We start from the raw sequence: 26,459 nt of genomic DNA, 5'->3' as shown, positions 1-26,459 counted from the left end.
GATAGTTACTAAGCCTTGATGAAATAGTTTCGATTAAATATTCAGTTAATATAATCAAATATTTAGTAATATTTAGTAACCATTTGGTAACCGTTTAATAATCGATTAGTTAATATTATATTTCGTTTCTATTAACATGATTACTACATATTACTAAATATTTGATTATATTAGTCAAACATTTAATTAAAATTATTTCACCAAAGTTAAATTATTATTATTAAACACTTTTTTTCAGTAACAAAATCCCGCTGCAGTACTATCATTAAATACCAATCCACATATTAAGCTAATGCTATAGTATAACATTATTTTAATGATGATCCAGTACAACACCAAGGACACAAAATCTATTTTTCGGTATAATCTCGCCAATATTTAATACTGGTTTAACGTTTATCATTCGCGTTTGATTGTAAAATGCATAAATTTAAGAGTACTTTTCATATCCGATTGCTTTAGATTGCATTTATGCGTGGCGAATAATAAAGTGGGGCAGGTTATTACGGTTATTACGACTTCTGTGCCGGATCACGCGCAAACTGAGAAAACCTCGCGTATTAAAAGTCGTCACAAACTAAACTCATTACCGTGCCGTACCTTGTCGCAGCACTGTCGCAGAGTATTTTTATGACGTTACGGCATTTTAAACACAGTTACCGCATAAACGCATCGCAGGATCGCTTCCGCTCGTTCTCGTTAAGAAACCTAAAACAACGATGCCGAGTCTATTTGCACGGATACTTTTGCGGCGCGAATATCCGTTTCCCGAGAGAGTTGTTTCATCGTTTTACGTGCCTCAACCTCGATAACTTTTCCGCCAAACAACTCGTGCGATACCACGAGTATCGCGATGAAACAAATGGAGGCAGTAATCACATAAAGTTGTAAGTATAAATGCGCATTAATGTAGACTATCACCGTTATTACGTGGTGAATGGAACCAAATGTGTAAACCAATACACAAATAATCCTATAATAAACTATTTAATAGAATGCTATAGAAAGATAGGTCAGTAAACAAACAATTAAAAGAATATATTACAATTTTACAACACAGTATTGAAATATAATGTAAAAAAGAACGTTTTGACTTCACTTAATATTAGTCATCTTTAGCCTAATAACAATAAGTTACATAATATAAACGAAATGTAAATATAGGAACACTGACATCGTCTAACGACTTCAATGTTCATTATTTTCATATATTTATATTTCATTCAAAGTTTATGTGTATTATGTAAATTATTGCTATTAGAGTGAGGATGACTAAATCAAGTAAAAATGTTCCTTTTATTATATTTCACTACTGTGTTATAAAATTATAATGTATTCGTCATATCCATTTAATTGCTCGTTTAGTGACCTATACATTGAGAAAAAAAATTATAATGGTGGCAATCATACAAATTTTGTTAACAGAATTATCATATATAGTTAAGTAAATTATATTATAGTTATTGTAATTAAGTTAATGGTTAAAAGAGCTAATAAAAAATAGTTGTAATACATTATATAATGTAGTAATGTCCCCTTATAATCGCCACCACTTACAATTTTTTCTTTCATTGTGCCACTCTATTGTTTAAAAATAACAAGCGTACAAGATTGTTATTAATAAACTATTTAATTTAATAAACCGATAGCAAAACTGAATCGATTAGATCACACCATTCTAAACAGCGATTGAAGATTTAACATTTAATCGATGCATCAATGATACACGTGCCCGTCAAGTACCAATTCATCCAAAAGACAAACTCTCGAGTTCACCGAGTTCTCTCGTTCGTCAAATCTATGTATTTTTTACTATTATTAGCATGTGCGGAACGTGCACGTCTCTTGCGGTGGTGCGGAGAGCGAGGGCATAATCGGGATGCGCGAGACGTGCGTGCGAAATACGTGTGAGGGAATAAAAACGTCATTTCGCCGCGATACAGGAACAGAGTGAAGAACGTGAATGGAGGAGAAACGCTGCGTTATAGCTGCTGGGTCGCGTTAAAACAAACATTTCGCTCCGTGACGCTGTAAAATTGCATTCGATGCAACGCCGGGCGCCGACAATGCAGCAGCCGGACCGCGGCCGCGGCCGCGGCGCGAGAGGGGCCGATGGAAACACACCGGTGGAAATACACCGTGTATTGTGCGGTAACAATACGCGGCAGAATGAGCGGCCAGCGCGCGCGTCGCCGCGTCTCGTTCGAAGAATATACCCGCACCGAAGCCGGTTTTAAACGCCGCCGGACCGCTCGCTCGCTTTACGCGAATGCTCGAAATACGAGCAGAGCGGGGTCAATTATTTCCAACGGCCGCGTTGAATCGACGACCGCGAGCGAGCACAAGAGCGCCGTGATTGGAGAAGAAATCCGAGGTTGAACTTTACGTGACGATACGCGCGACCGGTACTTCCTTTTTTTTTTTTTTATTTTACACAGCGCAAATGAAAGAATCAGTATTTTTACATTGAAAGCATTTCCACCGAGCTTTTATTTACTTAAGGCGATTGCAACTGATTGTTTTTGCAAATTAAGTTCTAAAATAACCCGTTACCGCTCGCGTGAAAGATTTGCAAATGAAAGTTTCTCTCGACGTTCGGGAGAACAGGAAAATCTATGTGAATGATGTAATTTACATTTGAAAAGTCAAACAGCTCTCTGATGAGAATCCCAACGGTAACAGTCAATCACACACAGAGAGTGGAAATGTAATCTTATCAACATAGGTTAATATTTGTTATCATAGAATTAAAAAAAAAAAAATAATATTCTGATGCATGATAAAAATATATACAATAAGAGATGTTAACATCTCCGTCGTTGATAATATCTACGTAATAGAGCATTATCTACGTAATAGAGCATTCAAATTTGAAAGCGCAACTGAATATCATCAACTACACGCGAATGCCAGCGGCGAATTAGAAACAAATATAATGTTACGGGATATATCCGTTTATGCTGATCGAATATGAAGTTTCCTTTTTAGAGAGCGTTTGCACAATGCAAATCTCTGAGCATCGTTGCGCGGTAGTTCCCCTCGGCATACTCCCGCCCAAAGTTCTGTTGATATTAGGAATTACAGTCAATGCGTTATGCAGTTTGAATTTCTGCAGGATACACTGCGGCGGATTTCCTGGCCCAGCCACTTGCTCAAAGCGGAATGAAAGAAGCATTACCGCTAAGAATCGCAAATATGAAAGTACGAATCCAAGTGAAGACTGAGTTACCGCAAACTTTGCCACTCACAAGGCGCGCGTAAAATAGAAAATATTAATGCTCGATTTATTTGCCAAGTTTCGTCGTTTCGCATTTTGTGAGAGGAGAATAATTTTGTGAACGCAACAATAAATTATTTCGCCTCGAAACTTGCTTCGACAGAGATAAAAAAAAAGAAGAATTTTGAGAAAGTCGTTAAACTCGACGTTAAAATCGGTACTATTGACTTTCTCCGCGTTCTTGCGATATCCCGTACATATATACAGCAAATAGTAATTTCATATTTAACGGAGTATGATTCTCGCCAAATTGCACATAAAAGAGGATCCATTAATGTAAAAAACTTTGTAATTTCACATTCTCCCTGCAGCGATAATCCTTTGAATAATTTTCATAAGTTAGCTCGTTCTAAAACGCGGTATAAAAATATCTTTGGATAAATTGGAGAATTTTCCCTCGCGTCCTTAAATAACGTCCCATGCAGCAGAAATATCTTTTGCATGGTATGCGAGGATATCGCAGGACTAACGACGAAACGCCATGAGGTCGATGAGGTCAGCTCGTAAGGGACGGCATGCATTTTGCAGAATTTTATGTCACAATAAAATAAATTAAAGCACCATCGCTGCCGCTATCCTCCCGAGAGTTGAACGAACCAAGAATCCTCCGATATAGGTTCTTTCAAAATTAAAGGTAAAAGAATTAAAATACATTTGGAAGGTTAAAATAAAATAGACACGCAACTTTTCTGCTCTCTAACGTGACATTTGATGACATTAATTTAAAATGTAATTAAAATCGAGTTTTATTAAAATAATTACAGATAATTAGTTTGATGAATATTTTACTGAAACCAAAGATACTTTTGCTACAGCATTCAAATTTCGACAGATCCACGCAACGTGACAATCCCGTTCAATACTGCGCGTGACACGTGTGTCAGACAACAAAGTTTAGAATTGAAAGTGCAACATGTAAGCGTGCAAAAATGTAGCTTCCAATGCCTAACGACACGTGTCGAGCGATACATTTCACTCGTTCTCTGCATCCTCGCATCGAAAAACGGCATGTGACACCACATGCCGGCGTTTATGAAACACCCTGTACAAAACGGGCGGAAAGTTTCGCTTTGCATATGCAACCCGGCGTGTACGGTAAACAGAAGCGTCATGTCGGATTTTATCCCACATCGGCCGTCCTTTCGAGCTGTCCGCCGCACTTTGTGCCCGACGTCCGACTCGGATTCGCGTTGCAAACCACTCTCTCCGCGATCTCCGCAGACGAGTTGCTTGTTGCGCGTAAAGTACCGCGTTCGGCCCAGTCGAAGTGTCGGAAGCGCATTGTACGAAGCCGAAACGTGTCAGTTAGCTTCGCCCGAGCCATCCGGTTGCACCGATGACGAGCGCGAGGGAACGGGAGGGCGAGAGAAAACGTCCGTTTTAGACGCGTCACTCATTAATTATCTCGCAAACTGTAATTATGTCAGTAACATAATACCTCAATCATATAACTGTATGTTAATATAACGCGGTATTATAACGTGGTATTATAAAGTAAAGAAAAATTAAACCAAAAATATGAAGCGTTTTGTCAGAGTAAAACTGTAATTGAAATTCACACACTTTTCACTTGCACGTGAGCTAGCAATAAGCTTGCCTTAAACACGAGTCAATCAATATACCCCACAAACATCTGCTTTGAATCACTTTATTGTAACAAATTACTCAATTATTATTCAAAATAACATACAACAGTAGAAACTTTTCTTTTGGCTAATATAATAATTGATAACTGCAATGCCAACTCGCCTATTGTGTCAACCTTGCGTCAAATGCATTCGAATTTGCCTACAAAAAACTCAACTTAAAAATGCATGATCAAACGATGCAACGAACAATTCGTGAAACAATTATGTTTTCGTAACATTGTTCGAACGTGGCGTTTTCGTTCTCTCAGATACGAGCTTCGTACCTTGTGTTTTTGTACTCTGTCTTCTCAGATACATTTCTCTTCGCAAACGGTAACAAGCGACAATCCCCTTTTTGTAGTAGCTCCTTGTTCGCGTCTAAGGATAGTGACATTAAGGAAGACGGAAGGCGATTTACGTCAGTACAGGGCATTACAAACATAGCCACCCGACACACTAAAATTGCCGCGTTGTATCCCCCGTACTGAAGACATTCATGTGAAATGATAACGTGCTCTCGCACGCCGATAGCATTTTCGCGAAATCTCATTTAATAAAACCAATATACAGTAAATTATTACGATTGCAATTTGTGTAAAAATAGAGGGTAAATGTATCTAAAAAAAGATTTCATCTATAAAAACAAGAATGCAAGCTGATTATCCGGGAAAATGCCTGTGAAACTGATCACACGTTGCGTCATTATAAATAAATAAATTATTACATAACTTTATCAATGTTCTACAAATCATACCAAAGTGATAAAATAGTGCACTGTGGTATTCCGAATTGGTGCGCGATAGCGCAGTTCAGTCATACGTTCCGTTCTGGTTTATTCGGGAAGACATCCGCGGAGATAACCAAGTAACAATTTGGGTCGGCGAGTAATATTCGCCCGAACACGAGTCTGACGGCGAAAACCGTGCCTCGAATCGTTATCCGAAAATTCGGCCATGAGCTACAGGATGGGAGCAGCCACGAAAGCTGCACTCCGGCGCGCGCTACCCTAATCCCGCTTCGCATTAATAGGGTCTTTATTTCTCGCTGACGTTGCCAGCTCGATAAACCGGCTGCGCCGAACTCGTACGGCGCTGTGCTAAATCGTGTGCCGCGAATAAACTGCGATTACGCCAGGTGAGCAGCTCGAAGAACTCGCCGAGCCGTAGTTAAATCGATTGCGATCGTTAAAACTGAATTATATGCCCTGCGTATTAATGCCGGAATTATATGAAATAAACGAATGTTATTATTATTGCAATTACAATGTTTTCGCTTTTATTAGCTCATTTTCGCTTTTGTTCGTAGATGACAAAATTACTATTATTATTTTTATAACTACTAATTACTACTACTAGTATCTTTATTAGTTATTACTTTTTTATGTTTTTATGTTATCAAAATTTACTATCTTTTTGTAAAACTTGCAGCAATATCTGTGTAAATGTAAAATCAACAACAGTATCGCAATTGGCAAAACTGCTTCTAAAAAATGAACGTTCCATTTTTATTGATGCCAAAAGTATCATCGGTTTTCTGAAACGCGGGAAATTAATAACCGCTGGAAGAGTCGAACGGTTATTATTCGCGCGAAACACTTCGCGCGAACGCGATATATTTTCCGAGATGACAATTTTGGTATTCCCCTCGGGGTCGTGGGACCCGCTTTATTTCCTTTCATATCGGTCAGCGATTTCCGCTCGGCGCACACCGCGCGCCTGGAACCTTGAATTAAGCCACAAAATACTCACACTCCTCTATGGGAGGGGGATCGTTCCCGGTCTTTTTCCCCTCTGTTTAATACGTGCGTGGACTGCCGCAGCGATAGTAGCAGCGGTAGCAGCAGTGGCGGCGGCAAACGCTGCATTATGAAATTGGCGTGGACGTATTATATTTTGCGACGCAGGTGTTAAATGCGCGCCAGCGTTATATCCGGATACTTTTCACGGTTTTGCCGGTTTAGAGTAAAAGAGGTTTCCCTGTTGTCTGCAAAAAAGGTACGCGCAATTATCGCGCTCATTGACGCAAAAGAAGAAAATAAACTCGTGCATTCTACGGCTCCTAACCGTATAAATATTTGCGTAAATGCTTCAAAACGTGTGCAAACGCGCATATTTGTTTTGCTCTAATTTCATCACTTATTTATTGACGCAATGACATAACTTTCAGCCTAAATTGCGTCTTCTTTTTTAATTAGAATTTGCGTTTCAATATCATAAAAGTATTTAAAATTATTACAATGTTACTAATACGGAAACGACGAAGGAAAATAATTGATTATGCTCTCGAGTGCGGATACTACAAAAACTTCAGAGCAAAGAAAGAAAGAAGCGCATTGAACGCTGGAAGTCACGGAAGCACGACCAAGTTCGCAAGGGAGCAACGAGCGGAAAAGTCGTGCAAACAAGTGGTGCTCTGTATTTCTCGGCGAATGAGAAATACGAGCAATCAGCTGTTCCCGAAGAGATCAGACGAGCGGGCGAGAGTTTCCCTATCGCAGAGGGAACGGGAGAAACGTGCTAGTTTAAAGGAAAAGACGGGAGTACAAATGTGCCGAAAGTTCGCTCGTCGCGTCTCTCCTGTTTGACGTTGCGACGCAGCGTCGGCCCTTCTTGCTACTTCACCTTTCTCCCTCTCCCTCTCTCTTTCTCTTCCCTTTCCATCGCATCGCGCATTTCGTCACGAGCTTTCCGCCCCAAAGTCATCAGCTACCTGTACGCGGGCGCGAAAAACTCCAGCGGCAAGTCGGACGAGGCGAGCTCGTTTCGCTTCCGTGTGACAAATCACCTGTCCCGAGGAGCACGCTTCCTCTCGACGCCGAAAGGTGAAATTGGAGCGACAGTAAAAACGCGTCGCGCTGCGGCGACCGAGGAATTATGCTGCGTCTCCGTTAAATTTATACCAACTAATACAATGCTCTCTAATGCGGAAGCTATTTAGAAGAATCTCGCTCTACGACGCAATAAATATAAAAACCTTTAGTAAATAGGGTAAAGTTGCTAGATACGTCTCGATCGCCTACTCTCTAAATTTTTTAAATTAAAATTTTACTTAAAAAGTAGAAAGATAGCGTTATCGAATCACTTATGTTGAAGTGACTTTGCATTCATGGAGTAAATTCTTCCATTCTGTATCGTGAAATAAATTCTTTCATTTTGCATTGTGGAGTGAATTTTTTACTTTGTATCGTAGAGTGAATTTGTTATGATACTGTAAAGTAAATATTTTTCCTCTTAATTAAAGAATAAAAATACAAACCATGTCAATTGGAAACAGTGCATACGCTAAAGAAAAAGATCGCTCGAAGCAAATCGCATTGATAGTCTCGACGTTATGTTGAATTCACATTAGAAAATTAGTCTGTTCAAAAATGGGTTTGGTTATTACTAGTAAAAATAATGTGGTACAATAAGTACAATGTGTATTACGGTAATATCTGAAGCTACCGTGGTTAAGATTGCGAAGCTAAACATAATATCTCAAGAAAATTCTCGTTCGCTTCGATGGTGAAAAAACATTTCACGACGAAAGCTGGATGAACCCCGCGTGGTCCCCCGAGAATCCTCAACAAGACGCAACAATAGAAACGTAATAATAAATAAGAAGCGCATGAAAACGCAACAATAGGAACGTAACAATAAATAGAGCGAGATAGAATAACGGGAGTGAGTCAGGACGTGCAATAATTTCAAATGATTGCTATGACGCGCGGAATGTGAAATGCGAATGCAATCGTTGATCCGTGAAATTCTTGACAAATACCTGAGCTTGCCGATTCTTCAAATAATTTTATACCAAGAATATGTATATTTTGTTGTTTTCAATATAATTTAATTTGTAATAATTTAGAAACAAAGATTACGTTTACCTTTTAAATTGAAGAAAATTAAAAATTAAAGGAATTATAACAATTAAAAATCGATTGAAAAAATATCTGATTGCATAAATTAGAAATCAAGATTCAACTAGTACGTCTGTTGAAAAATGAAATCAAAATTCTTTTAGAAATTATTACATGCCATAAGCAAAAGGAAAGACGCATTAATTCCTTTTTGTTTAATATATCAGAATATATGTATAAACACTAAATTTATATTTAATTAGGCATAATTTTTTTAGTAAAGAAAACATCCAAGAACGTAATAGGAAGTTTTAAATTTTATAGTTTTATTTTTTATCTGGAAAATGCTAAGCAAATCCTTATACAATTGCCTATTAGATTATTTATAAAATATCGAGCCTATTTATGATAATCAAAAATTCAGGTAACAGTTTGGTCTTACTCTGAAATGCATTCTATACTATATAGATTCTAAATACATTCTGCAATATCTATCTCGTTGATATAATCAAAACATTTCTCTCAGCGAAGAAACGAAGAAAAGAAATGATATTTGGAAAGAAGAGACTTATTGATTCTCAATAATTTCACTCTCCAAAAGTATTTCTCGAGATAACAATATCTAACGGCTTACATTCTTACAAATTATATTACCGCACGTCCCGCTACTGCAGAAACCTTATAAGTATTTCAACAGTCGATGCCGAAGCGCGCTATTAATTATTTATTCGCCGTTTTGAAATTCAATAGTATCGATGCGCGATACGTTTGCCGACGTGACGCGGTAGCCAGCTCGCGAAGGGCATTGAGCATTCTCGGGAAATGGAACTTAGTTTGAAACTATCCGCAATCCCGCGATGGAATTGCGCGAGAGGGCGGACGACATCAAGGCAGGTCGTGGCTCGTGTTAAACTGGAAATAGTGGCTCGGCTATGTCGACAGAGATTGGCATGGATCCAACGGATTCATCGCGCCCCGACAGGGGCGACGAAGTCAACTATACGTTAATCTTCTGCCAGCGCGCTTTTCATTTTCTGCTCGTCCCCTTTCCAAGCCTTCGAAGAAGGTTCATTCTCTGCTCCGTCGACTGTTTCGTACTTTTATCGAGAGCGCTATCATTTTCTTCGTCTAATGACGAATTTAAAATTCACAAAAGTTTGATCCTAAAAATTTGTCGTAATTTAATTTCTTAAGAGATCTTTTGTCAAATACTTAGTATTCAGAGGTAATACTCTCTTGGAAAGTATTTCTAATAACAAGACTAAAAATATTCTTGATGTGCTTAATCTATTGTAACTTTATAAAGTACAAAAATGAAATAATATTAAAATGAGATCTATAATTCCTATTCTCCTTGATTTAAGTAAAACTGACTTCTTATCTTGAAACAAGAGAAACGTTTACATTTCATGTTATATATTCTTACATTTAAAATAAAAAGTTACCTGATGTTATAACATACGAGCGTATTAGGCGTTACGCAGGACACATCTATAGATCGTACGAATAAACGCTCTCTTGTAAGTTTCAACACATGTAGTATAAATAACACGTCCGCGAAAAATTTAGCAGCCTTTGTCTACGTGTAAAAAAAAAATCTTTATTGACCTTTACATTATGAGACATTACCTTATAGGCCTTCGCGATAGTTTATTAGGGGAAAAAATTAAAATTTTCTTTAGATCAATCTATTGTTAAATTAGGAATATTATAAGAGTTGCTATAAATTTCTACTTTAATCTAAATTTGTATTTGTAATCTTTCTGAAAAAATTAATAAAACAGCATTAAGATTATTTATTAGAGAGATTAAAGAATTTTTAAGAATAAAATATTTTTCTCTCAATAATAATTATCATTGTCTTTATATAAATCTTATTTTATGGATGCATAGAAGAATAATAGCATTGGTATCCAGAAATCTTTTCTCTGGATATAATAGTTAAGTAGTTTATCGGATGCTTTTGAAAATACGTTCTTAGATCAAGATGCTATGTATCACTGCAGGAGCTAGGTGCACGTATAAATTTCTGAATCGAATTTGGCGACTTTTCAAGAAGTTGATTACACAACAATGCAGCGTACTGCGAGGTCACTTCCGTTTCTCCTCTTCTCTTTCTTGATTTTTCTTGGATACCAAACTTCTCATTTCTTTCTGCATTTACCATTTCCGTAAAACGTTAATATAGAAGGAAATAAAAGTGTTCTTACTCCGTCATCTTACAGATTTTTATCGAGGAGACGAAATGGAAGACGTAACGCTCTCAAAAATTTTCACGTGATATGTTTTCAGTAAGAAACACCGGAATTTAATTCTTCGCTCTTTCGCACTAAAGTTACTGTTTCGAAATCTTTACAAGAGCGAAGTAGTTGCTGTCCAAATAAGTAATTCTATAAAAGCTACTTTCCAAACAAAACTGCTGCGCGTTGACGACGTCCAAAAACCATTCAAACCTCAAAATTACTTCAATCAAAATAAAAAAAAAAGTTACTCAGTCCTAAAAGTGTAATCATCTAAAATCGATGTGCTTAAGTCACGTTTCTTTCATTCGGCTTGACTCGCAATCAGTCCTGAAAGGGTTAAAGACACAGTTACCACGGGTGGAGGCCTCGAGCGCGATCACGAAAAATTTATTTCCAACGACGACGGAAGTGAGCGCACGATTTCTGGCGAGTGCATCGGAACGGTGGCAGTTACGGGGATCGAAATTGGCGTGGATCCAGGATAGATTCGGCCGCCGCGCGACAAGTCGCTCCAGCGTCGTTTCAGTGCCTACAGGAAAAAGCGAGCGGACTCTTTTAAGTTCCTCCGTCCTTCCCGGTTTCGCGACCCATCTCCCTCCTGCACCAGCTCGCGGCGTTCTTCTCGAGTGCGTTGTGTAGAGGACTCTAAATGGAATTGGCCTCGCGCCAGTGAATACCCGCGATTCTTCGGCGAGGAAATTTTTCGTGCGGCACGCACGACGTACATTTGCGCCTCTCATCGGTTCCTCGAGCAATTCGCGCGCGTTGATCGCATTCACAAAACGATTCGCGAAGGCAACTCAAATTCAAATCTCACTCTGAATACTTTTGATCGGTATAAGCCATCTTTAGCCAGACAAAGCTGATGTACGCTTTTATAAATTTACGGTTAAAGAACATGAATTAGTACAACTTTCCTTTCCTTCGAGTCTTGGATTTAGTATAATAATACTTCAGATCAAGATTTTCCAAACTTGTGTAGACGGCGACATACTTTTTAATACGATAAACTTTTATAACTCATATAGCTTTCGCGGACGTAAAAAGGCACAGAGGAGATGATGGTAAACTGATTATTTATTTATACTTTATTCATACTATTTTACTCTTCCTACTTTTTAAACCTTTTTAAATTCTATTTTATATACTTTTGTAAATTCCTATTTCCCTAAAACATAATAAGATATAGAAATGTGAGGTTACAAGGTGATGGATATAGAACTCTATGGCTAACAAATGTGATGTTGATAAAAATTGTGTCACATTTTAATTTTAATTTACTGAGTTATTTTAAAAGAAATAAAATGGTATTCCATCGCCCCCTTCCTTCCTCTAATAATAATCTTCCTCTAATACTTCCTCTAGTAATAATCTAATAATATATTAACATGTATTATTTCTTATGCCAATAATATTATAGTTCATATTATCTTGACCCTGTGACTATTTGACAGGCAAGGTTTAAAAAAATATTAATTTTTTATATTTTATAATTATTAATTTTTACTAATTTTTTAAATATTATTAAGTGACCTAATATACGTAGCAACTGATTTAAAATTGGCCTTTTCAATAAATCTCTCAATTTTGTCTGTAAAATTCAAAACTGAAAAGTTAGTCAATTAGATCTAGTCTCCCCTAATGGTCGCCGCCCACACTTTGGAAGCTCTGCTCTAAATAATTTATGTATGTTAGCTGCAAAGCTTTGCGCTAAGCTTCTCGAGTATAATAAAATCGAACGCGGGATCTTATTTTAAATTTAAAACTTCAAGTTTTGATCTTGTAAAATTTTAATTCAAAATGTTAGAGATTAAAATTAAACATTAATGTGCAATTTCTTCTTTCGAGCTATTCACTAAGGCAACTGTTGAAAGTGTGCATAAAGTTATGTTGACATTATACATAGCTGACATTTACCTCCATGCACCTCGCAGACCAGGAATAGGTCAGCTCCCTCCGGGTAAGCCTCGAGAAGTTTACTCATGTCTCGCCTCTTCGCGTCATAGATTATCGGCTTCGTCGGTGGCACTGTAAACAGAAAAACCGACTTGTGAACGATATGCGCATTTTCCAGTTTGGTAGCTCAGACTGCTCAGGCTGTCGCGAACACGGCTCGAAGAAATTTTTAAAGAGGATAACTTCATTTCAAAAATTACAGTTGTCGCTTATATGTAATATTCATTCTATGTTAGTGGATATAATATGAAATATATCATGTGTACGTAAAATATACATTTCCAATTCAAAATAAAAAAATAAAATAATACAATCTATTTCTTCTTTATTTCGTGAAGAAAAATTACGCATCAATTTTCATTGATTGTAAACAAAATACGTACACTTTAGCATGTATTTAGTTTTGGGCAATTATAATAAGCGGAATAAAACCCGGAGAGAAAAGGAAAAAGAGCGAAAAAGTGAAGCAGCAACAGTAGCGACACAACTTTTACTTGCCTGGCTCTCTTTCTCCCTTTCATCGCCAGCTCAATGCATTCATAATACAATCGAGGTAAACGCAAATAAGTCGATGAGAGTCTCATCCCATATGTCGCTTGAATGTCAGATAGGAATTGCCCTCGGTTATTGTCGCGACGGCGTTGACGACGACGACATACGCCGAACGACGCTCCATTCGTTCGTACTTCCTTTTGCCTTGAAAAAGTGCGGCAAACGCGAAAAAAAGATCGTTCGTAAAGACGAGCTTTCGCGGTAGGGCAAACTCAACAAGCGATTTCGATAAGAGCGTCTTCGACGCACGGCGAAATATCGACTTCACAGCGACACGTGCACAACCGCCCTCGCGCAATCTCGAGTGCGGTCGCGCCGTGTGACTGTAAGTTACGCAGGGATCGACTTCGTATCCTTGGGGCGGTCGCGCGAAATCGCAGCTCCGTGAGGATCTTTATGTAGATAGTCCGAATCACTGCACTTCGCTCTCGAGCAAAGGCGCGATGCCATCGTGTCGCCGGCGTGACTTGTTTGTTCATATGATCGTATTCGAGCTGTAGCCGAAGTACGTGGCGATATTTTCGGAACGTGTTCTATGAGCGTACAGCCGGTATTGTCGACCTGTGTTCAAAGCTAAGTGGCACGGGGCAAAATAAAAAAAATGTAACAAACACAATATAAACATGCGAACTTGAGTTTCGCAAACAGTAGCGCGTGAATATGCATGTCAAATCGCTTTCATTAGTGGCGATTTTTTTGATTTATCTTTAATTTATAATACAACATTAAATTTAAATTTTAAAAAATTATTAATTACTTTTAAACCAACAAAAATAACTACACAAAAAATCAGCCATGAATTTAATAGATTATATAGGTGAATAAATAGATATAATTATTTTAAGAAATTCAAATACAATATCATAATTATTTCAACTTTACTGTAAGTCCTCTTCAGCATAAAAACTATTCATATAAGTCAAACAATAAAAATAAAATAGGCAAGAATAATGTGCTAAAAATTAATTTAATTAATTGTACTTGAATTTCTTCAAATTAATGTATCAACTTATTTATTCACTTAACTCTTTGCTCATTGTCGATATTTTAGATATTTATTCTTTTTGTACAAATAAGTTCAAAATTTAATATAAAAATACTTTTAAATAATTTTTAATTTTAAAGTTACTGGTTACATAAATTTCAAAAAAGGACGCATTTTGCATTATCGCAGAACGTACGAGCAATTAAGACTCTGATAACAGATTGTCCGTCGTACGCAAGAAGATATCGCCCCATCATGATTAAATTAGCGACGCGGAAAGAATTCAATAATCGTTGCCGAGTAATTACTGTTTCCGACATGCGATACGATCGCCGTCGGCTCGAATCGATATGCTGAAGAGCAGAAACTTCGTCGGGAGAATGGGAAGGAGCGTTCCGTTCCCATGGGATTCCGCAGACGGACGTCGTAATCTCGACGGAGATTACATAAGGGCGGCGCAAGACGACGCCTTAGTGGCGCTAATACCCGGGCATTCATGGCCTTTTATAGCGGCGTTTATCCGACGGAGAGATATCCCGTCGGCTCTCTCCCGAAGCGCGAATTTTCCCTCACCTCCAAACACGTCGACCATTGTTACAATGACAATTGACTCGTTCGCGAGAGAAACCCGTAAGATGTGCACGAAGTCGCACCAAAAGCGCGTCTGATACGCAACGAACCTTTACTACTTCTATAAATCCTGACCTCGAAATACCTAAGAGTAATATTGCCACGATTCATTTATATATTAAAAATATAATATCTAATAAAAACAAATTGTGACAAATTTTAATTTAACTGACATTCACGTAATATGACCATGTAATTTTATAATAATTACATTCAATATTTTTCCTAATAATAAATTGGATACGTATATAAACAATTTGTGTCGGCTTTACAGTTTTACACAATTATCAACTCTTTTATTCATGCTTGTCAGAGCCCAAATTTCGCTTATTAGTTATAAAAAATTGTTAAATAAATAAAATTATTTTAAAAATAACTCTCACGTCTATAATTATAACTTTTTAAAACGTAATCAAATGTAATATACGTATATAAAACTTTTTGATATATTACATTATTTTAACTCTTTATTTTAGTATTAAAATATAAAATTAATAAAATATATATTCGTTGGTAATTCTTTATTAAAGAATTAAATATTATATAATTGGTTAAGTGTATACGTCTCTCATATATTAAAAAGAACTTTTATATCATCTATCATGATCAATATTGCAAGTACATTTTTTTGTACATATCATAACGTTCCGATTTCGTACATAATACCATATTAGTGTTAATTAGTAATAACTTCACAGTTAGTTTCCGTGGTTAATTACAAAATAAATCGCCGTAATGGGGACTAACCTCATGAATATTCAAACAATCGTTAGTAGTGTACATTATTATATATACATGTATGTATATATATATATATGTGTGTGTGTGTGTGTGTGTGTGTGTGTGTGTGTGTATATTATTACATAACAGATCGATACAAGTTACACGCCTAAAAACACCAGCCTATCAAAGTCAAAGCCATTGATAACACGAAAGTAGCGGTACATGCCGCGTGAAGAGCTTTTCCCTACGTTCGTGGCACCCCGGTGAGAATTGCTCATTAATCTTCCCGCACGCGATTCACCCTCCGAGTTTTACATATTTATTACCATCCCTGCGCCGTGGGCTGTTTTGGTATTCGGCCCGTTACGTCGTCGAGCTCGCGGCATCGAAACCCCGCTAAAATCCGTCCAAAGTCGTACAAAGCGCTCCGTACAAAGCCAGCTCGTGTGGCACAACTCGGGACGATCTCCATCTCTCTTTCTCTCTTTCGTTAACCTTCTCGCCTTCTAGCTCACGGATATGATTTGCGGTATTCACGTATCTTCCTCGTAAGAAAGAGGAATGGGTGAACGTCGTGTGGCTCACGTAGACGGCGGGTAAGCCGCCGCGCCGGTCCGCACTCGCGAATCCCGTTCGACGTTTTCCTCGCAGAATTTCGCGGGGTAAAGCGAGAAGGCGGTAACATATGCGGATCTCGGTATCGCTCGCGAAACTTTTACTGAAATTCTCTGCAGAGAGCCAACGGGATATGCCGCTGTCTTGTCGGTACGACGGTACGACCGGTTATAAATGGGAGACACGAGGTGGTGCACCTGATAAGTCGGTGCCTGCTAGCTTCTTCCAAGGATCGTGTTTCGCTGTGTTGCTTTTCTTTTTCTTTCTTCCTTTTATGGGCTACTGCAAACACAGTCGAGCATTACCCGAATGTCTACCGTGATTTTCCGGAGCACCATTCACGGAACAAGAGCGTTAAAAAGTATCAGTGTCAGTTTCGTCGTTCAGTTAGCCAACTGTAAACATTTATTTTTATTCCACTGCATCATGCACTAAACTAAATTCTTTTGTCGAAATGTACCAAATCCAATTTAAAATCCCATATTGGACAAAAGATCTCCTAGGGACATCCATAGGATGTCTATGGTACGTCCTAAGGACGTCCTTGGGACATCCTTTGAATAAAGGGATCTAGTGTGCTGTCTAGAAATCATTGCTCCACAACGAGACACGAGATGTTCTCGGCACTTTCCAACAAATTGCTATTATGCACCTGATACCTTTTGGGAACAAGATCCTGAAAGGCATTTAACTATCATCCGGCAAATCAACAGGCCGTTGTCCCATGTTTAAGGGCCTGAGAGGTCGATCAGAAAATCGAGAAGAATTTATCCGATGGGCACACAAATCTGCCGCGTCTACGAGGGTCAGCGTCAGGGAACGAGATGAGGATCGATGAGAGAGCTTCCGGCCCACGGGACTGAAAATCTCACTGAACGCGCGCGGCGCGCGTCCAACGACAACGTGTAAACCGTTCGGCCGGCAACACAATGGCGAGCCGGAGGTCCGACGGAGCGAGGAAAATATATTGCTAATAGGGTTTGCAACACAGCCCGTTAGTCGAGAGTAATGCCTTACCACGGGGTGGCACACGTTAAGCTCGTTTAACGAACCATTCCCTCTCTTCGCCTCTTATGCTCTCTCTCTCTCTCTCTCTCTCTCTCGCGCGCGCGCGCGCGCACGCCCTTTCTCTCGTTTCCACTACCCTCACCTTTCGCCTTTTTTTGCACTTTTACTCTCCTGCGTTCGTGCTTCCATGGACGTCGATTAGATTTATGGACTTCCATCGTGTGTCACGCGCTCGCCCTCTCGTCGCCGTGCTCTCGTTCGTCGAGGGATTTCATCTTGCAGCCGCGATAACCGCACGTGACCATTTCGAGTCTCTCGATTAGAGAGGTATTCTTCTTCGCAAATCGAATAGAATGGATTGCCCGTCGCTTTTACGCGACTTTAGTGAGTTATTACCTTCTGATGCACTTCGAGGTCAAAGTAATCGTGAAAACTGTGTAATCTTATCGCAAACGCTATTTTAGAATTCTAGTTATTGTCTCTGCGTCGCATGAGCTATCTCACATAGTTATTAAGCGAAAACATAAATGAATAATGAAGATTATCATCGTTTGTACAAATAGTATACGCAGACTACCCTGCTAAAATAATTTCTCTCTCTCTCTCTCTCTCTCTCTCTCTTTCCCCCTGCTATCAACTCTACTGTCATCTTCAACAAAGCACGTTGCGCTAATCTCACGTCTTCTCAATCTGGTAATTACGTGTGCGCTAACTTCCTAATCACATAAATGATTTTCTCATACAATATGCTTTCTGTTTCTTTCGCTCGCATTTCATATCTTCTTCTATCTCATGTATTCTTACTTTATATTATTTTTATGTTATTTTCACTTTCACTTAACAATTTTGCTTACGTAATTTCTTACACTTTTTTTATATTTTTTACATTATTTACATTTTTTATTTTACTCTTTTTCCATATTATTTCTGATTTCTATATTGTTTTCCTTTGTTCTGAGAGGGCTTACCCTACAACGCTAATAAATGCTCTCTCTCTCTCTCTCTCTCTCTCTCTCTCTCTCTCTCTTCCTCCCTCTTGCGTGCGCGTGCTTTATACATACATAAGAAGGATCATAAAACTATATGGAGTCTATGATGCGTCTCGAGTCCCATCACGTTCGACGGATGCCCAGATGACTTTTCGAATTGCTAACGTTCTCCTCTGCTCCTTATTTCATCAACTACGACGGTGCCATGTTTGACCCGCATATGTTTCGTGCAAACATTGGATGCGCAACGTAGGACTGTATCCAATATCTCTAGCAAACCACATTTCCTTTAGCACGTAGATTCAATACGATAAATTTAAAAAATTGATTGGCAATAGCAGAAGTAATTAAAATTTAAACGCTATTAAAACCAATATATTGCTTAAAATGCCTTCGCTCAAAGTTTCTTTGTTAAATTGCTAAATAAACAACAAGTTTAAAGAGATATCAGTTTACCGAGATTTTTATTTTCTGTTACACTTGTCAGACTCTACGTGCAGAATTAATAATTTAATACAAATTTAAATTTATTTCGAAATATAGGTTATATACATCCCCTACAACTCCTTCATTTTGAGGTCATCGACATTTTCTTTTAACAGGATGGCATATTTTTATTAATATAACAATATAATGTAATTCATATAAAAACAAATTCAATCATAAAGCACACGTTGACTTTAAGATGTTCTCAATTTTTAAAAATCGTATTTTTAAAAATGACAATCTTTAAATCTCGTAAAATAATAGTATGAAAAAAAAGCTGCCTATATAATATTTGTACTTTTAAAACAAACAACTTTTTCCTTTTGATAATTTCTCATGTAAAAACAACAGATATTCTAAATAATTGAATTACAGAAAATACCTTGTGTATCTTTTAGTTTTAAACTTTCTATGTAATGCTTTCATATTAGATTTCACTCAATATTTCTAAAACCAAGTAAAATTAAAAGCAAGAGAGAGAAAAAGAGACAGAATATATCATTAAACTATTATAATCGTTAAAATGTCTCGATTATCAGTATTTGTTTGTTTGGATGTTTTATAACGTGCGAACCTTCGTAAACCCTTGTGAACTCTTATGAACCCTTATGAAAAGGCCACTTTCTCCAGCTTATTCATGCAGAATCTAGGTAACGCGAGACGTGCTTGATCCGAGACACCTCGTATACAACACTACGTGTGTTCACAGCATGGATGAGTGTACGTTCGTAATATATGTGTGTTAGATACACGTACACATACATATATAGATGCTGTCCGGAGATGCAGCTATCTTTCTCGCCACGAGCCGGATGCACCATTTGCGGGATATTCTCCGACGCTATCGGCGCGGGACGTGCTCAGGCGTGCATCCTTTCTCCCGTTACCTCTTTATGAGCACGCTCGCTGTAGATTCAAAGGCGTCGTCCATCCCCTACGAGCTGCGAGACCAGCCAACGCGCGTCGTGTGACAGTCCACGACAATTACTATAACTCAGCCGTCAGTGTGTCGCGTTTCCTTTTTCTTTCGCTCGTTTGACATCGCTTGTCCATGCCAACGGCCACGATTGGCCCAATACTAGCTAGAGAAAATCGTCTGTTTTTCATTGTTGCGAACTCGCAGAACGATATGTATTATACGACAATATTTCAACATCTTAAATAATTTGTATTTTATAAGGAAAATATAAAAAAAATATATGCTAAAGTAATATTTCATGAGCCAGAAACATTGTTTTAAAAATGTCGTTTCAGTTTTATGTATGTAGAAGCACTAAAGATTAAATTAAAAAAATAATTTTGTTCCTTTTAATGTATAAATTACATTTTTTCCAATAAAACTTTTACAATGATTTAAATTCCACGGCTGTGAAAAAAAATAACAAAGTTTTATTCATTAATTAAATATAAATAAATTCCGTTTTAATTTTAAATTTGATTATCAAAATACCCAATGAGAAAAATTCGAGAGACAAAAATCACCAATATATCAATCGCTGGTTTTTGTTAATACGGAAATTCGAAAAGTAGAACAAATTCGAAAAGTATGATTTGTCGCTTTTGCGAATGCGACAGAAATGTACAAGGTAACACAATAGAGAGACTGCGAAAAAGTCATGTAACATCGCGTATGTATTAGTGCATTACTAACGGTATTATCCTGGGAAAATTATTGCCAGAGCGAGGTAATACCTCCCATATTTCAGGCATTACGAATATTGCGATACGACTACCGTATTTTAAGAGCGATAGTTTTATCGCTCGACGTTACGATACCCGAGTCTGCCCGCGTCTATCCCTTTTTACGCTATTCGATGTGCATCGATTAAATATTGCGAGCACGAATGATGCGGCAGCCTGACGAAGAGACATTTTCCAGCATCAATTATCGTGTAAATTAGTCCTACACGAATAATACAGGTCTTTACAAATACCTGCCATATTTAAATGGCGAGATTGCAAAGCATCGTTAACATTTTTTCGAAACGCCGTAAATTCCGTTCTTTGGTAATTAAATGACAATTGATGATAAATTTTCAGTAATTACAATACGAATATTTTTAAAACTTCTTAGTATTTCATTATACTTAATATTAAGACATTATTATATTATATTATAATTTAAAGATTATAACATACGAAATGCAATTTTTTATATATCCAACTTTTTGCTTTTTTATCTTAAAAGAAAGTACATCATTTTCGATACAATTTATGTAAGATGTTCCGTAAGAGAAAAGTTCAATATTTCTTGTTCGAACGAACCATTTCGTGACCTCTTAAAGTATTGAACTTTTCTAACGAGATACTCTATGCTACGTGTATAACTTGGACGTCACATCTCAAGGAGGGAGTGTCAAAGAATCATTTATCACCACGTTATGGCGCAACGGATGTAAGATATTCGTTCAAGGCAACCCGCTGACGATTGACGAGAGACACTTGTATGATATTTATGACACCAGTAGAATACTTTACGCCCCATTTAAGAGACAAGCAGGAAAGTGTACGCGTCGCAAGCGAATTGACTCCCGGAAACAAAGTGGCGGAGTAAGAAGGTACGCGAAATCGATAGTCGCCTCGTCACGCGTCATTGGAAATTATTACTCATAAATTTCGCTCAATCACGTTACAATCGACGATACTCTTGAGGATTCGAGACGATTTCGTAGAGTACCACAAAAAATAACAGCACTATTTTTGTAACTTAATTAACGTCTCAAAAATTCATTTATCATTAACATCTGTTCAACGTGTGATTTGTTTCATCTCAGTAAATTAGTCTTGCACAAAAAATAGGTCTTAAAAAATACCTGCCATATTTAAATAGCGGGATTGTATGCAAAACATCGTTAATATTTTTTCGAAATGCCACTAATTCCATTCTTTGATAATTGATGACAATTGATGGCAAATCTCCGATAATTGCAATACGTATATTTAAAAAAATTTTCAATTCTTCATATAAACAAATTATTATATAAATTTAAAAATTGTGATATAGCAAGTACAATTTTTGTATTCATCCAATAATTAATAATTTGATCATTATTCTAGCAAAGCACAAAATATGAAAAATTTTATTTGGTTTTTATCCAGTCACATACACATAAAATATCAAAATTAAAATTTTTCCCGAGTGTCTTTTTTACCGCAAACTCCACGGACGTAATTGTCGAGGAGGAAAAAAAGGAAGAATAGTGTTAAAATACATGCACGTAAAAGAATACAAAAACATTCGTGGTGAGCGTGCGCTCGAAGGGCGGAAAATATCCGAGCGATTCAGACTTATTGAATTCTTGCAGCGGGTTGCATTCTCTTGTACGCGTGTAGGTGCACACGATGCTGGCACAAATGCTACGTATGTACTCTCTAAATTATGGACCGCCAAGCGCTCTCTCCATATCTCTCTCTTTCTCACTCTTCCTCTTGTGCACATACACGCACACACACACACACACACACACACACACACACACACACACACACACGTTCACACAATATAATGGTAACGGTGCGCGTCCACCGCCTCCGTGCGGTTGACAGGCTGCGTGACCTGGGTATTGGACTAAGGCTACGTAACGATTACCGTTAAAAATTTAGGAAAATTCCTACACCGCCACCACCGTTGCCGCAGAACCAATGCTATTTTCATGCAGGCGTGCCGGTCAGAGTGACGGCAACACCCCCATCCCGTCGTATTTTCAATCCGCACACGTACCCCTTTGTGGGAGCGCTCCCCCCCCCACTCTCTCTCTCTCCCTCTCTCGCCATTGCCGATCTTGCATTTCTCCATGAAAAATCTCACGGCTCGTTGAAAGCAGTCGAAATGGAGAAACGATTGGATATTTCTCTCGCAACGCGAACAAAAATCCAACTGTATTATTTGCAAATGGACATTTTTGAGGATGTAAAAGGAGAAAAAAAGAAAGATTTATATTAAAGGTGTGCAAACTATTCGAATACAAATCGAACCGAATCAAGTATTTCTATGATATAAACTATTAAAAAATTTCAAACCCAAAAGATTCAAATACAAATCACGTATATTGACAAGCTTATAAAAACATATAATCAATGTTATTTTTTGTATGCAAAAATTTTCATCATCTTTTTCATCATCTAAAAATTCGACCTAACAATAACTATGTTGTTAATCAAAAGTTATGTTCCAACGATTCAATTCGGATAAAATTTTGCTAATTTGGCGTAAAAAACAACTGAACCGTTTTGATTTGCACATCTCTACTGGGAAGTCCCATTCTTGTAGTAATAAGTCGCTTCTGCGTATACATGGAAGATAGAAGAATCATTGTGCTTTAAAGTGCCTAATAATGGCATAAGATAATGTCTAAGGTAGATTGAAGTCTGACGGAAAATTGGATATGTTTTATGGAATGTATATCTAACGTTTCATCTGAAACGATCTGCAACAAGATAAATTGGAGGAATTATTTCGCCGAGTTTCATTCGCTGTTCGAGAACGTGGCGTTGCTCGAAACGAGAAACGATATTTCTCGCGACAATAGAATTCCAACGGCGCTTCTCATTATTTATTAACGGGCAACAGGAGTATGCTTGCAGCTTGATATTTTTATCACGGAAGCGTTTCATAAAGCACGCGCCGTCGTAGTTCACCGGCGACGGAATTAAAGCACGCCTCTCGTCGCAAATTGATGCCACCCCGAAACGCACACGCCGACAACGCGGGACATTGTTGAACGAAGCCGCGTATCCCATAGGATTTACCAGTGAGATCCCTGTTTAATAAAAGCGCGTCTGATTCTTCTCCCTCGTCCTATTTATAAACGTTATTAAAATATTCTCGCGGAACACATGGGATGAAAAACACGGGGTACGGATGCTTTTTATATGTGTCTAATTTACGCTTCTCCCCTCTCCCCTCTTAATCATTTTCCCTCTAATCGCCACAAATTTTGCCGTATGATTCCGCTTTTTCATCCGTACAAGTCATGAAAAGGAGATTCCCATCGAACATTTATTAACGGCGAACGTAATAATAAAGAGTCGGCTTTACTTCGTCATTCTTCGTTCCTTCGTATCCGCTCAGGGGAGCCGCACGCCTGTTTATTTCCGGAAGTGGCCACTTATCCGGCCACTCGATCTCTCTCGCCGAGAGTCGAGAAGGCCACCACTTTCTATCCCGGCATCGTAAATCCATCTCGATCTGAAGGAACTCTCGACCACGGAAAGAGGAGAAGGTCCTCTGGGTCTTTCCCTCGTCTTCATGGTGCAGCCATTAAAATTTCTTACGTGATAGAAATTGTCAATGACGTATCGTAAGAATAGATGTACCGTGTAATAAGAAATTTAAGATTATAAAAAATAGTGCAGGCAATAGGCTTACAGATTTTTACAACTGTTAAAAAGTATGCTAGAAAAATTTCGTATAAACAAAAGGATTTAATATTTTTTCAATAGAACCTACCCAATTAAGTATTCATGATTTTACGTCGTTAATTTCATCTACGAATTATTCGTGTGGAATCCGCAACTGATCTAAAGTGCCATATCGTAATTACATTGTCGTTCAAACTTCAGTTTAGAGTTTGCGTTCATTACCGAATACATGCTACTGCATCGATACATTGAATGCTTCCAAGTTATTATCGCTTTATGAACTGATTTCAAGTTATATCATATAATAGATAAACGCAAGTTGCATACTGTAGATAACCGTAAGAAATCTTGAGTATCTGATATTTTATAATACTTGTACTACCATGAGTTTGTTTCTCCAATATTTTTATGAAATTAAATTAACTGTACATGTCTTCCGTGTATTTGGAAAAGAAACTTTTTCTGCGCTAAAGCTGACTTCTATCGATTGTACTTATCGGATAAGAGAAACGACTATCGAATGTGGACTTCTAGAGTCTTCGTATAAAGTTTTAGTGACTAGAAGTTTCCACCAGATAGCAAATTCGATCGTCTGACAAGTACGTTGATCAGAAACCTGAAACACCAGTCTAACTAAATTGTATTTCCGATAATTTTCAATTGAATCCCCATTAAAGCACAATGTGTACTGAAAATAAGTGCATGTCAAATTACATTTACTATAGTTGATCATTTTGTTCATACTACAAAATTTCTACTTTACATACAATCTAGAAAATATATTATCGTTGTTATAATTTTTACAAATGAAAGATAAATTTAAAGTACTAGTTTTTGTATAAAAACACATAATGTTTATATATTTTCTTTGCAAATTGCGTAATTTTTATATATAATGTTTACGATGTATGTGTATAATGATAATATACAAAAAAATGTGCATACCGGCTTTATATAAAAAATAACTCTATAACATAATAATATAATTCTTAGAAGTCTTTTTATCCTTATTATTTTTTTATTATAATTTAAAAGACGAATTGTCGATTATCTTTATTACGCATTCAAAAGATATATTAGTTTACCATTCTCTACCATTAAAAGTTTATACTTTCAATTTTACAAGCAGAGCAACCAATTACATCGAATAAAACAGGGAAAAAAGAAAATAAAAGGATTGAGAGAAACTTGATTGAGCTACTCAAAGTCTTAATTAGCGGAAGGTAAATTATGGAATTCGGTTGAAGTGCTTCGCATGCACCAGTTCTTCACGAATGCATTCAATAACGAAGTATCAAAGAACGAGTATTAATTTCTCAGAGTAACGATCCGAATAAAATTATTAGTTTCTCTACTACGGAAAAAGCTTCATCATATAACGAAAGGAAAAAAAGCAGACCGTTTAACGATTTTGCAGCTACTTGAAAGTGATTTCCATATTACAGATAAATATGTACATATATTTCAATCACATATTTAATATTTTTCATCATGCAGTTTTTCATGAGCCAGTAGATACGCGTGCTTTTTCATCTGTATGTTAAGGATATCATGATAGCAGTGAATGCTCGCGGTGGTCATAAGCATATCTTTTCCATTACCGTACGTTACTTTACGATGGAATCCATGTAAACTTTCAATGTGATCACTGAATTGCGCGTCAGTGACACGTAATCACGAATAAAACGGACGTAAACGATAAGTCATTGAAATAACACGAGACTACATGTCCACTCCCGTCTACCGTTTACCGTCCCGATCAACTTCCCGTTCGCAGTTCCGGATTTGTACCACTCGCAACGAGCGCTCCGGAAAGTTTTTCGGTTTGAATTGCGGTTATTATTCCGCACGAACGATTCCGCAATAGCCGAACGATCGTCCAAATTTGAAACTGTCGTATTTTCCTTTGGTAATTACTCCGGAAAAATTCGCCCTAAAAACGCTGAGAAGACACTCCGTGACTTTTGTTCAATCGATGAACGTAATCCACCACGTTCGATAATGCCCGTCAAATTCCTTTATCGAGTGCCATTTCGCCGAAGAGTTTAATCGTGCGTACGATTTTTTCGTATATATAAGTCAACTGTCAATGCGTCGCAGAATTTCTATACGTGATTTCGGATAAAAAAGGTCCATTATTTGTTCACTTGTTCACCAACTGATAACAA

General features: G+C 37.5%; 1 protein-coding gene across 5 annotated transcripts in view; it reads right to left on the bottom strand.

The window, feature by feature from the left end:
* The window catches only part of LOC105196108 (nephrin), a 301,908-nt gene that overhangs the window by 136,007 nt on the left and 139,442 nt on the right, over positions 1–26,459 (bottom strand). For all 5 annotated transcript variants that reach the window (XM_026131964.2, XM_039459216.1, XM_026131965.2 and 2 more), the window contains one exon: positions 12,904–13,014. In XM_026131964.2, the coding sequence (XP_025987749.1) occupies positions 12,904–13,014 (111 nt within the window). The remainder of the gene's footprint in view (positions 1–12,903; positions 13,015–26,459) is intronic.

Source organism: Solenopsis invicta, chromosome 16 (genome assembly GCF_016802725.1).
Source record: "Solenopsis invicta isolate M01_SB chromosome 16, UNIL_Sinv_3.0, whole genome shotgun sequence".
Classification (NCBI taxonomy): Eukaryota; Metazoa; Arthropoda; class Insecta; order Hymenoptera; family Formicidae; genus Solenopsis; species Solenopsis invicta.
Note: the sequence above shows the minus strand (reverse complement) of the source record. Positions and strands in the feature narration are given on the sequence as shown.